At 38.8% G+C, this 14671-nt stretch overlaps 1 protein-coding gene across 1 annotated transcript; it reads right to left on the bottom strand.

Moving 5' to 3' along the window:
- Positions 1-220: 220 nt before the first annotated feature.
- LOC107694456 (importin-7-like) lies at positions 221-10755 on the bottom strand. Its single transcript, XM_016494148.1, has 14 exons — positions 10683-10755; positions 8418-8616; positions 8170-8328; positions 7069-7225; positions 6868-6957; positions 6106-6200; positions 5834-5918; positions 5607-5741; positions 3519-3618; positions 3343-3419; positions 1928-2044; positions 809-898; positions 527-692; positions 221-432 (listed from the first exon to the last, which is right to left on the bottom strand). The coding sequence occupies exons 1-14, from the start codon at positions 10753-10755 to the stop codon at positions 257-259; spliced, it is 1719 nt and encodes a 572-aa protein (XP_016349634.1). The 3' UTR covers positions 221-256.
- Between the last annotated feature and the right edge of the window lie 3916 nt (positions 10756-14671).

Below are 14671 nucleotides of genomic sequence, written 5' to 3'. Positions count from 1 at the left end.
GAAAACCCCCCAAAAGTGAACCGTACCGAGCCGTACCGTGCCGTGGAAAAGCGCCAATAGAGTGACAACTGATATTTATATGCAGTTTATTATATGTAGCTTTTTTTCCTCAAGTATGAGCTCCATATTCTTCACGTATGCATACCTTTTTTTTTTTTTAAAGATTTTCTCTAAAGGTTCAAACTCTTCTATTTCAAAAATAAAATTTTTAGGACTGTTATTTCATGTGTCAGGCTTTATAGGGTGAAATGAATATTTAAATGGCTATTACCAAATGCTGGGTCATCTCTACAGCGATTGGTGTGACCTCCTCACTGTACTCGCAGATCATCTTCTGGATGACGTTGGTAAGATCGTCATTCTCGGTCTCACGCACAATTTGGAGGAGGGCCTGCATCACGGGCCGGATGTGGGGGGTGATGTAATCTTTGGCTGATAGGAAAACCAAACAAAGCCATCTCAAATTCAGCTAATGCAAGAGGAAGGCATTAAACAGAAAAAGAGACAAAAATGAGTGAAATCTTACCTTTCTCCTGATTGCTGATGAGGACCTGGAGGGCGATGGCAGCCTCCACTTTAACAGGCATCTCGTTGTCGTTGATCAGACACAGGCGGGTGAGCTCGAGGGCTGTCTGCAAGTTCTGGTCAATCTTGAACTTGACCTCGCAGAAGTAATGAAGAACCCAGCAGGCCTAGAGGCAGAATTACAATGAACTAAGACAAGTCGACACTTGCAGCACTCAAGTCGTTGCTTTTATCTAGTGGTCGAATTATTCTTTAATAAGAGTGCAATAAGCACATCTCTCACCCTGGCTCTCATGTAACCCAGCTCACTGCGGAACAGAGGGAAGACATGATTCTGCAACATGAACTCCATCTGGTCTTTGTAGATCTTCCTCTGATTGAAGAAAAAAAAAAACATCAATACAACTAATCAGGATGTTCAATCCTAGAATAACCAATGCTGCTTTTTAAGTGTTGCCTAAACATTCAAGCGATTTTAGACCATCTAAGCACAAGAACATGCAGAAGAACTCTATTTGCAAACACCAAATACTTGAAAGGACAAATACGCACAAAATCTTGGCGAGCATCTTCAAACATTTATGTCTTAAGTGAATAGAAACAACTAAGAAAAAAACTGGATGTGTATCATTACACTGGATTGTGAATTTGGTCTTAAAGTGACAGCAGCCCAATGTCTGCTGCCACCTGCACCAATTACTCAATTTCTGCACCTGAATAATACTGTTAGAACTACCTGAAAAATTTAAAGAATTATTTTATTTGTGACCCTGTCGTAAGTCGCTTGGGTATATTTTTAGCAATAGCCAAAGAAACATTTTATGGGTCAAAATTATCGATTTTTCTTTTATGCCAAAAATCATTACGATATCAAGTAAAGATCATGTTTCATGAAGATATTTTGTAAATTTCCTACCATAAGTATATCAAAACTTAATTTTTGATTAGTAATATGCATTGCTAAGAACTTAATTTGGACAACTTTAAAGGTGAGTATTTTTCTTTTTTTGCACCCTCAGATTCCAGATATTCAAATAGTTGCATCTCGGCCAAATATTGTCCTATCCTAACAAACCATACAGCAATGGAAAGCTTATTTATTCAGAAAATTGACCCTTATGACTGGTTTTGTTGTCCAGGGTCACATTTATATCTTGTTTTTTTTTACTGTACTTTTGTGCTACTGCTTGTAAATTATTTGATTTGTTTTTGTTAATTTTATTACTGACTATTCACTTCTCTTCAATATTAGTTGGGCAAGTAGTTTTTGTGGTGGTATTAAAATTTAAATTATAAGTGTTGATGTCATAAGCTCATTTCTTAGAATACAAGGCAAAACAGCAAACATTTTCTATTATGTTATATTATTATTAATTGCATTTTTATATCTTCATAAAATCACCTTGAGAAGAATCTCAGCCAGCGAGCCGATCATATGAAGAGCACCGTCTTTTTTCCTGGGGTCACAGGCCGGGTCTGTTAGTATCTGATAACAGAAGCCCATGGACTTCTGCAGCACCTGTTATACAACAAAGGCGGTTAACGAAAGATTCAAAATACCACAAGACCTCATGATTCATGTCATGTGTAGGTTTTGTAGGAGACTATGGAGGCTGGCCAGTGGTGGATGGTCATTTAGACGTCACTGGACCAGTACTATGATCTCCAGTGGATCTGTGGCTGTGAGTGTGGCGTGAGAACCGTCTCACAGCCTGTAAGACACAGACCGGAGATGGCACTAAACGCAGATGGACACTACGCACACCTTCCACTCACAGCCAATCGATGGGCACTTTCAAAACACAGGCTGAAACTCAAACTCCCACGGTGCTTACACACCTGAGAAAGCTCTAACAGTGTTCTAACATGTGCACGAATTGACAAGATCCAATTTAAAGGTGTGACAGTTTCAAATCGAGCATAGTAACCCTAAACTAGTGTGGAATCAAGTAATTTCTACCAATTAGGCTATAACTAGGGCTGCAACCACTAATCGAAGAAACCCGACAAAGAATTTGACTCGATTAATCGCGTCTGTGAGTGAAAACATCCGTCAGTCACATCACTTTGCAGTAGTGCATTATAGACAAATATAGCTGAGGATACAGAGTGAATGGCTGCAGAAAAAGAATCAAGTTATTCAAAACATGAGAATGCATCATATTATGCTTTTCAAAAAAGCTTTAGAATATAGTGCAGCATGGCTTGTCAAGCGCTCTGGCAGATTTGTCTGCCATTAAATGAATTTGGAAATTGGTTTTCTCCTGTGCATAACTTACATTCTGTAAATGTTAGAAAACCCAGTCAAGTATTTACATTTTGCATAAAAGTTTGTCATGAGAGGAAGCAAGTCTCTGTTACACAGGCTTCATGTGCATACAGAAGAACTACATTAAAAAGGCATTGCATGTATATACAGAAAATGAAATATGGCTTTTTAAAAAAGTTTAATTGAGTAAATCACATTAATAGCTTATCAAAATAATTGTTAGTTGCAGCCCTAATAAAAACTATAATTCTTATCAATAAGAGACACAGCTCTTTGAGATGACGGAGAAGCTCTTTCCACCTAGCATCAGAAGCATCCAACAGTTCTGTGGAAGGAGCCGCAGGGTGCTGATTGGATACACGAGGTTTGACAGTAAGAGATACACAAAACTCCCTCATGATTCATGTCATGTGTAGGTTTTGTAGGAGACTATGGAGGCTGGCCAGTGGTGGATGGTCATTTAGACGTCACTGGATTGACAGTAAGAGATACACAAAACTCAGCCAAACACAGTCACATCATGCCAGATGGCGCCTCCAAACACCCACCTCCTTCCTTTTGTTGCATGCAGTGAAGAGAAGCGTCTGAGCTGCAGTGGTGGGGGAGATGAAGTCTTCAAAAACATCTAAGAGGAAGCAGAGAGATTATGAGCAGATCTATCTGGCTTTGGTCTTCTGTTCAAAGAAACTTTTGGTAGTTCAGACAAATAAGGTGATGCTCTAACCAAATTTCATGCGGATGTACTCGTAAGGGTCTTCCTGCCAGAGCTCTTCATCGCTGTCTGTGTAGCACATGAGGGGGAACACCACGTCCTGAATGATTCCCTGAAACCAGACACATTCAAGTTGTATACCAAGAACTTGGATTACGTGTGTGACAACATGAGGCAGTGCTTTACAGTAATTTTACACTGGTTACGGAGGTTTTCCGTTAAGAATGGACTTGCAGTAAAATCAAATCAAACGCACAGCCACTTATGGCTCATTAACGGCGAAACACTCAGGTACTTCAGTAGCCCCAACAAAGGTTAGGAGAAATTAAAAAATGAAGAGTGACTGATTTTAACAAATAATGCACCTTTTAATTTGGCTACCTACAACTTGTGACTTTGACATAATTGACTGATTTATTTTACTGGGACATCTTATTTAGACATCACATTAAATAAAACAGCATTTTAGGGAAGTCTGATTTATTTCTGTGAATCAGTTCTTTTGAAGGGTACTTTTTAATCAATCAATCTAATATACGGATTCAGTATATCCACAGTACAACCAAACAGTTTGGTTACCAACATTCTTCAAAATATCTTATGTGTTCAATAGAAGAAAGAAACTCATACAGGTTTTGAGCAACTTGAGGGTTAGTAAATGATGACAACTGCCATTTTTGGGTAAACTATCCCTGATCTTTACTATCTCTAACTTCATTTTATTTCATTTGGCAATACTGGTTTCCCCAAAGTTGGCATGGTAATGGAAATTCACCATATCTATTTTCTAAATGCATGTTATTGATCTTATTGTGAATGATTCATACATTCATGATTCTTTATATATATATCTTTTTTATTTTTTTTTGAGCTTGTAAGTTTTTTTCCAAAATCCAAATGTCGTAAGGGTCAATATCACCATAGAGTGCCTTTAAACCCTCACAATACTCAAATTTTGGTTTAATTTCCCATTTGCTTTGTCATATCATAAATAGTAGACACTCGAGTACTATAGAAACATATTAGCTGAGCTCCCACACATTTTGTTAGATAATTATGGGCCATTATTTGAAGCATAAACCATAAGATATGTCCACCCTGTCATGGACATATATGTTACTGTTAAATACGTTTTCATTGCAAAATTAAGACGCAAATTATATTTTCTGAAAGATCTGTCCCTTTCCAAAACAGGGTTATTAAAAAAATTATATAATAATAATAAATAATGGGTGGACATGTTAAGCTTTGGCAAAGCAAGTAAGCAAACTCGTACTAAGAAAATTTGTCAATTGAAAAGTCACCAACAAATTTCACCTCAGCCGTTGAAATTCCCACCACAGAAGAGACAAAAAAATCTGTAGTCTTGATGTCACTAAAGAGGATGGCCTTTTCTTAAAGGGGCAGATTCCCCAATACGACAGGGTGGACAAACATTTAAGGGACATGGACAAACTCTTCTTTTTTTTAATTAAATAAAAATATCGTTTTTATTACCAAATGATCAATACACTCAAATAGAGTAATCTCTTATTTAACAAAATATTAATAGGAGAATTTTTTTTTTTAATTCTATGATTTGACAATATTCTACTATCATTCAAATTTAATGAGCAGTGCATGGGGCATAGCAAAATAACATGCATCCTCTTACACAAAACCAAAGAAAATATAGAAAATGTATCTAAAGAGCCAAGTAATGCTTTTGTTATGAATATACAAACTCAGCCTAATTTAACACACCCTTTCATAGTCATTATGTTAAGTTATCATGGCAAATGAGTTATGTACAGGACACCAAAAGGCACCCTACAGTGATATTGACCCATAACTCAAACTTCGAGTAAAAAGTCAGACTTCTCTCTCTAGCGAGATATGCTGGACTTAATCCATTTAAACCCCACACCCTTTTTACAATTAACTGCAAAAGCTCTTTTAGATCTTCCTATAGCTATTCACAATTCCCTCTTTCAAAATGCATCAAAGAAAATGTGCATATGTCACTTACTTGCATTACATTGCAACTTTATTATATTTTGTCCCTAATACTTCATAAAAATTTCCGTATGAAAACAAACACGTATAACAACATCTACATACTTGGATGTGTGGCTTTAGGTTCTTCCAGGTAACGGCGTGTGCAATTCCCTGGTTGATGTAATTCAATGTCTGCTGCAAGACTCTGGGAGCCACGTATTGCTTTTCCCTATACTGATACAACACCTTCAACAGTACCTATCAGAAACAAACAGACAAAGGTCATCAGTTCTCTCAACACACGTCATGTCAACAACCCACTGAAATATCTACTGAAGTCTCCAGTTTACCTGCTGTGCAGCCACGGCATAACCCTTGAGGAAAAGCTCTGCAAACTCTGTGTACTCTTTGGTTGTGTTGCCAGGGCTGCCATACCTTGGGGCAAAAGCATGCATGAAAATCCAGTAACCGTTTGAAACACACAAGACCTTCAGCTGAAAATAACTACTCGAGTGTTTCTAACTGCTCAGCGTGGGCCGGGATTCAAACGGACCATGAGTCATCTGTGAAAGCTTTATCTTTAGCATTCCTGGGAGGAAGTGATGTTGTGTTAGTACTGCACCTTTCGAAGAGCCGGGCGAGAATGTGAAGCGCCCACTTCTTGCATTTCCACCAGGGCAGCTCAGGCCTCTCGTCTTCATCCACCTGAAGCGTCTCCTGCAAAGTCACACACACAAGTACTTTAGACGATCAGAGCGACAAAACTGAACTGCATACTATTAAAAAAAGTTTGTGAAATTGAAGAAACTTTCCAAAATGTAGTATGCCACACCTAGGTATTTCGTTCTCAGTATACATAATGCAGAAATAGTAGTATTTTTTCTGAACATAGCCATCGATTCATGATCTTTAGGTGGAGTTTATTGGATCTTGTAGGAGACTATGGAGGCTGACCAGTGGTGGATGGTCGTTTAGACGTCACTGGACCAGTACTATGATCTCCAGTGGATCTGTGGCTGTGAGTGTGGCGTGAGAACCGTCTCACAGCCTGTAAGACACAGACCGGAGACGGCACTAAACGCAGATGGACACTACGCACACCGTCCACTCACAGCCTATTGACAGACACTAAAAAATCATTAAAACCAACCCTGCCACTATACTAAACTCCCATGTGGCCAACCCTGCCACTATACTAAACTCCCATGTGGCCAACCCTGCCACTATACTAAACTCCCATGTGGCCAACCCTGCCAGACACTAAAAAATCATTAAAACCAACCCTGCCACTATACTAAACTCCCATGTGGCCAACCCTGCCACTATACTAAACTCCCATGTGAGCCCTATCACAACATGCATGATAAACAGAGCGCATCCTTACTGGAGGAACATCTCTGTCCACGACAGTCTTCAGAATCTCCATCCACTCGGTCAGATTCTGGCGATTGATCAGTTCCAGAGGGAGGTTGTACTGTAAAAACAGACCAATCAATTCATGAGTCATGAGACCCAAACCACAAAAGCGTCATTGTGGAAAAGCTGTGAGCTTCTTTAGTACATGTATCAGAAGTGACAGTAATACCTGGACGAGAGCGTAAAGGATCTTGAAGATCTGTTTCTGCACAAGGACAGAGTCGTTGGAGGGGTCCGGCAGCAGCTGTATAAATCGGTCCTTCAACATGGGCATAAAGATCTGCATTGCAGCGACCAATGGCTGGCGCTCCTCAGGCTTCTTATACCTTACAAAAAAAACAACACACAGACTTATATCAGGACTCCACATTGGAGGTATAGTATGGCTGTTCACACTGCCTGCTCAAATCCATTTTTGGTAAATCAGACTCAATTCGGTTTTGTTTTAGTATGTGTGAACCACCAAAAAAAAAATTTAAAAAAAATAATAATAAAAATAAAACGCACATTAAGCCTGATTTATACAAACTCAAATTAAATGGCTTGAAATCGGATTTTTTTAGACTAAATAGTGACAGATTTTTTTGTAATTTGGATTATGAATATTCAAATATATAACAAGTGTCTATGCATAGACACAATAAATACAAAATATTACAAAAATGAGTACACCTACCACAATTAAATCAGTAATGTGTATGTACAATACCATATTCTTGCTCATTACCGTGATTTTGCTCTGACAGAACAGCTACAATTTGCTTATTCAATGTATACATGTGTCAACATTCCGAATAAAACGGAAATAAAACAAAAACGATTTCATCTCAATGTGTAAAACAGTCCTCTTTGCTATGACAGGTATGGGTGGGGCAAAATTTCCCGATTTTCGACTGCTACTCAGTCATTTTAGAACAGTGTCACTTGGCATCATGTTTGAAAGTGAAAGTAAAATGCGCACGCCGCTTTTACAAGCTATTTAAAAGCGAAGGAAAGCAGGAAAAGAGGGACAGCACCCCCGCAGTGATACCGGTATTGTCCCACGTCGATTAACTGGTGGGAAAATTTCCTCACCATCACAACCCTAGTTGATGCCTACATCTTTACCATAGAAACCAATGGAAACTGAATACATTGTCTGAACTTATCCGATCTAAGCAACTGCAAAATATCAAATCAGGCACTCTGTGCCAAAGCCTGGTTTCTCAAATCCATTCAGAAATCATGCTCAGTTAGAACACCACCTGTGAGTGTTTCACGGCTCTCTTACTCGTAATTCTTGACCAGCTGGTAGAGGCACAGCAGGATGCCCAGCCAGCAGCCACTGTTATCAGATTGCAGGTAAAAACCGATCTTGTCCACAACAGCCGTCCATCTAGCGGGGTAGTCATGCTTGATCATGTGGTGAATGCAAGTTGTGAGTTGCACTCTATGAAAATAAGAAAATAGAAGGTTATAAGAGAAAGTGATCCTTCTCTCTCCCCCCTCCCACCATGTGTACATTTACCGCCGTGTTACCTGAGGCGCTCTGGGGATTGGATGATGGCCTCCACTATGTGGTCTCGAATGAACTGCCTGTCCTCTTCTGGGATGTTACTGGTAGACCCTTCAGTGTTTGCATTATCTCCTTCACTCCAGTGCTGTGTCACCATGTTCTTCAGGTAGATCACACCTGAACAACAACAGAGGTCAGAGATAGCAGTCCTAAATGCTATGCCTGGATCACAGGGTCAATTGCAAAAAATAAGAGTCATAAAATTCGAATTTTCAGGACAAGTCACAGAATTTAAGCAATTTTTTAATAATTAAATCCAAATTACTAAAATCATTCAACCATCAAAATGGAATGCAGAAGAAATCAAACTGAAAAAAAAGACTGGAATATTAGCGTAACACTTTCTGCAGAATACATAAATGGAATGAGTGGCATGAATGCCTTCTATTCTGATCACATTTGAAAACTTGTTGGCCTTGAAACCTAGCCCAGTTCACGCAAAGAAAGCATGAGGTTAACACGTTTGAACGCCCATGTGATGTCAAGAAAGCCTGAGCTATGTCAGGCACTCAATGCAGCTGTGCATCTGTTGAAAAATCCCAGCAGGTGCACTTGAGGACTCTCCAGAGAGCAGCCTTTTCATATTTAGAAACACTCTGTTCCTGAAACAGAGGAAACACTTCTTCCTGTTGTAAAAAAAGTCCTCACAGGCAGCCAGACCACATATGTAGAATACAGACCATGAACGGTTTTAGCACAAAGTTGTTGGCGCAAGTGCTGAATATGTAACCAGCATTAGCTGACGGGAAGGATGAGTTAGACCGGAGACAATCAAACAGCAGACTGATGGCAGACAGGTTCATAAAGCCGTAGACGAGTAATCTTGCCTGCTGCTGCTGAATCAGCAACTCTTCTCATGCCTCCCTCTATCCCAAATCTAATGGTGTTAACTGCAGTTGGGCATGTGAACACCAAACTGCCAAATAGTACTCAGGTGATGGTTCATTTTAAATAGCTGATGACACTTTGCACAAATCCAGCCATTTCACAATAGTAAATTGAGTAAATTTAAGTCAGATGATGTCTCATATGAAGCATAATGCAATAAATAAAAGCCCTGAGTGGAGTACTCAAAGATGATTCTTGCCTTTTGTAAAAGTTTTCCTTGTAAAACCACAGTGTTAACAGTTACAAGTTTTCTTTGTGTAGTAAATAGAGTCCTATAAAATCCACTGTAATATTTCACAAATTCACGTGTTTTCCTTTGTAGTTACTCTAGATTTCAATGGTTTACTTAAATACAAATAATCAAAAAGCATGTCTAATCAATTGAACATCATAAAATTAACCAATTACTAATTTACTAAAATTAACCATATAAAGAAAAGCAGTAAAATATATCAAATGTATACCAATGAGACTCAACATGTATAGGGGATCAGGTATGGTTGTAACACTTTTTGCTTTAACATCTCAAACTGAGTATTGCTTTATTCTGTTTATCTCAAACTTTTATTTAATGTATCTGCTACAAATTAAAGTGAAATCTACAATCTACAAATGCCTAAACTATGAAACAGTATTTCACTCACATTTGTGACTAAAAATAGATTTGTGCGAACCGTAATATGTATTTAAGAGCACATATGCAGGTAATTTTTATAAAATTGAAGGTATCGTGAATTCTATAACAAATGCCTTAAATATAATTTAAGAGGTCTTAAATTTGAGGATGGAAAAAAAGGAATCACGGTTCACAATACAGCCATAATGTTATTCCTTAACTTCAAAAGCCTATGATTTCATTAAATAAAAATAAGTGCTGCACATTTCAGTGTAAAAACATGGTGATATTGCATGTTCAATGAATACATTTATGCCAAGAGATTGCTTATGAACTGCTGTTGAATTATGACAGTGTTTACTATATGGTGTTTATATAGTGTAATACGGTTGTAAGAGTGCATATTGTATCTCCCTCTCATTGATATTTCAAAATAAGAGTTATTTGTTTATAATTAAAGTCCTGCAATATGCATACATCCTACGGAAGGCGTAGGACAAAGAAATGTTCGTCCAATCAAAATGCTCGGTCCGAGCGTTTTAATTGGATTTCCTACCTGTCTGTCAACGTATGTAATAGCATACCTCTGTGCACCCGGTTCGCGCAGACAGGATACGTCATCAGCGCGTTCACACACGCTGTGCAGACAGAGCGAGGACGGCAGACAAACATCAACAACCCGATCTTCCTTCCTGGTATTGTAGTACTTTTAAAGTTTTCTCACCGGTGAATGACACGATGTAGTCCAGCGGTTCCCAAGTCCTGTCCTCGCGCCCCCAGCTCTGCATATTTTGCATGTCTCGCTTAGTTAACACACCCGATTCAGATAACCAGCTCGTTAGAATCCGATCGATATGATCCCTACACAGTGTTCATTGCTCCCTACTCTCTGAGCAGGGGAAATCTGTTGAAGTTTACTTCACTTCAGAACATTCATTCACGGATTTGCACTGCGCAGCGTCTTCACACACATCACACTCCCGTCTTCACATCCAGTGCGAGGACTGGAATTGGGAACCGCTGATGTAGCCTATTGTAGTAATGTTGTCTCTGGTATTCTGGTCTGTGAGCGTATATGCGTTTAGGGGCGTGGCTTTGGATGGCGACTGCAGAGAGGGTGGGACGTTCGCTTTCAGTGCTATCAGGCTAAAGCATTTTCCAAGATCTCCTACTGCACCTTTAACATACATTTATCATCCTAAACAATGGCAATTAAACAAACTTAATTTAATCTAACCAATCTTTAAAATGTAATCAAATAAAAGCAACAATTCCTTTAGAACAAAACATAGCATTTTTGTCAAATAAATTGCTGCACAACACAGGTTTACTGTATGAATTTAAAAAAATCTAATTGGGTGATATTCCTTAAAAACTCTTAAGTTCATTTTACTACACAGTAGCAATATATTTGTCGTAAAAGCTTAATTTATTTTGGCAGTTTGAAGTGAGGGCCTTTGAGTGTCTGTGTATATTTGACAACATTTTTATTTAAATGAAATGGTGACAGGCTAATGAAGGTATTCTCAGAGTGGCTCTGGAGATGATGTTCACGTGAAGTCCTCATAAAACAAAATATCAGATGTCAATTTGATTAACTGTACAGCTCTACTCCTTGATTTTCATTCTGCTTTACAGTAAATTGTTAAAGACTGGATGTCAGAATTCGGTCTGTGTTTTCCACATTATGAAAATCATAGGGCTAAGCAAAAAAAAGGTGAAAAACAATCTTCAAATGATAATTAAAAGAAAAACAGCTCTCAGAAATAAACTGTACCCATCAAGCTCTTTCAATTGTAAAGACTATTTGAAACGATTTGAAGAACGCACTGCGAGTGCACCTCCTATCTCAGTTATGAATAGTGTTTTTCTTGATAATTGTCATTTGTAAAATCACAAAAGACAGTCTGGCTATAGAAAAAAAGACAGAATGAGATGAAAAATTGTCACGGAGCAGCACAGAGGCATTTCAAAAGCACACATCCACCCACTCCAGGGCTGTATAGATTGAATTATAATTTTGTGCCACAATTACACTTTTGTGCCACAGTGTGTATTTGTATTTTCTACAGCAGGCCATCTAATAAGCATAAATATTAATATAAAAGAACTCACACTAGACCCTAAGAAAAAGTTTTATCTAGAAAAACTTATGATTAAAATTATTTATTTCTTGTTCCTCAAATAAACCATATAATTAATATATATCGTTTTTTTTTTAAGAACATCCTCGCTCTCTCATATATGAGAGCAAAAGCATAAAATTTCACAAAACTGGGCAAAAACAAAAGACTTCCATACAGGCCGATGGGCTGGTCTCTCAGGTATTGTCTTACTCATGTTCCTCAGGTAACAACTACTGTATACAGATTACCACTAAATGTGACTCACTGGTCTCACACTACTAAACAAACTCAAGCACCTAGAAACCACACAATATAATACGCAATAAAAACACAGCTCCGATCACAGCGTCCTCCATCCTCCTGTTGTTAACGTTGTTTTTCTTTGTTCCCGTTGTTGAACGCCACGCACAAATGACGTCACTGTCGACCGGTTCCTTCAGTTGTCGTTGGAGATTCTTAGTCCTCCTTACCGTTCTTTCAATCGCTTTACGTATACGTCGACATTCCATGTCCATTATTGTGAAACCCGCGATACACAATAAAAACACAGCTCCGATCACAGCGTCCTCCATCCTCCTGTTGTTAACGTTGTTTTTCTTTGTTTCCATTGTTGAACGCCGCGCACAAATGACGGCGCTGTCGACCGGTTCCTTGTACACACTGTCAGTGCGAATGCAACCCTTTAAATGGTACTGGGAAATAGTTCGCGCAAAATCGTCCCAGTACTTTAGTACTGTCCATTTAGTTCTGGAACTAAAGCGGTGCGAAAGGCCCTTATAATGACATGTGAATAATCGCCCACTCTAAAGCGGTACTGAACTGCCGTGGAAACGCAAACCGAGCCGAGCCGTACCACGCAGTGGAAAAGCGCCATAATACACATCAGTGTCGGTTATTAGAAACATTACTTTAGACAAGAACACATGACAAGGACACTAAATTTCAGTGATTAAGATAAATTAAATCTTCATAGCTCACAACCCTGTTCTTGGAAAGTCAGCATTTTTGTAACTACTTTGTAATAAATGACATTTCATGACAAATTTGCTCCAACTAGACAACTTTGCAGTAGAACTACCCTTACATCACACACTTTGGCGATAACAAATTATTGGCTATTTACACAAAAAGTACCATGGCGTTATGGTACAGCAAAAGCATAATATGACAGATGTACCAATGTACTTTTTGGGTTGGCACTTCAAAAAATACCATGGGACAAAAAAATCTGTCAACATATACCTCCAAAATACAAAATATTGCTATGTTATGTAAGAGACAAAAAAGTAACTCTCAAAACTTCTGGAACAACTATTACGATTGTCAATAACGGTTTATTAAAAATAAGCTAACACTTAACTACAACAAGGTTTCGTTTATTAACATGAGTTATACAATAACTCAAGTTAACATGAACATACAATAAACAATACTTATACAGTATTTTTTTATTCTTCAAGTTAATTTCAACACTTAATACAATTTTCAAATCAAAAGTTCTATGTTAACATCAGGAAACGTTCTATGAGCTAACATGAATGAAGATGACTTTTTTTAAACAAACAGTAACGAAGATTAATGCATTCTTTACAAAATATAGCTTACTGGCCATGTTAGCTACTACATTAACTAGTGCTAACAAATTAGATATTTATCTAATTATCATGATGTCTTTGTCTGACACACGGCTGTACCTTGGTACCAAAGTACTTTTAAAATACTGACGCAGCTCGCTAATGTAACGGGCCTAAAACACTATTAAAATAGCGATTTAACACATCGATGAGCATCGAAATCGGTCGTTGTCTTGTTTAAATATGATCATCAGATATTCTGAAAGTTAAGTTGGTGAAAGCGTTTACGAAGAGAGCGAAATGACAACAAGCCTCCTGCCTCATGTTGACACGTGAGAGACTAACTTAGCGCCTAGCATCTCCCGCGCTAGCACATTCGCGCACTCCAAACAAACAGCTTTAACACACTCAGACACATCAGCATTTGAGCTTAAAACATAGAGACGTATACAACCTCGTGTATTCTGATCACCTTTTCAAAGTCACGTTACATGTATCGTCCGTTTAACGCGATCCCATTTGCGCGAGCCATTATCGCGGTGACGTAGTAGACACGAACTGCTAGCGCGTGCTACAGAACGTTAAAAATATATGATCTTTGGCCTTTGATGGATTAACTTACCAACTCATATTGTGTGTTACTGAAAGGCTATACGCCAACAAAAATTCTTTCAAAAACACATTTTTAGCGGCTACAGCCATCCTGCTGCGCAAGGCCCGAGGCGCACCACCACCATCCGATCACTTTACCTCGTTCAGTTGTCTCTCTGCGGCCTCACGCAAATTTGCGTCCATGGTGCCCCGAAGGGCCTCGATCAAAGAGTTGAGATCCATCACAAGGTGGCGGTCTGGCTCGGATTCGGAAGGCTCGGTGATCTATGAACTCCCGGGCGCTGCGCACATGGACGCTCGGTTCGTCGGCTACCGGCGCGAAAGGAAGAGCAGTGGAAATGGACCGGATAGATCAGCGCCAACTTCTCCACAGCGAGTTTCCGTTCCCCGGTAGGACGTGT

This window comes from Sinocyclocheilus anshuiensis, unplaced genomic scaffold (assembly GCF_001515605.1).
Source record: "Sinocyclocheilus anshuiensis isolate Anshui unplaced genomic scaffold, SAMN03320099.WGS_v1.1 scaffold3099, whole genome shotgun sequence".
NCBI classification, from domain to species: Eukaryota; Metazoa; Chordata; class Actinopteri; order Cypriniformes; family Cyprinidae; genus Sinocyclocheilus; species Sinocyclocheilus anshuiensis.
This window is presented reverse-complemented; position numbering and strand designations above follow the sequence as displayed.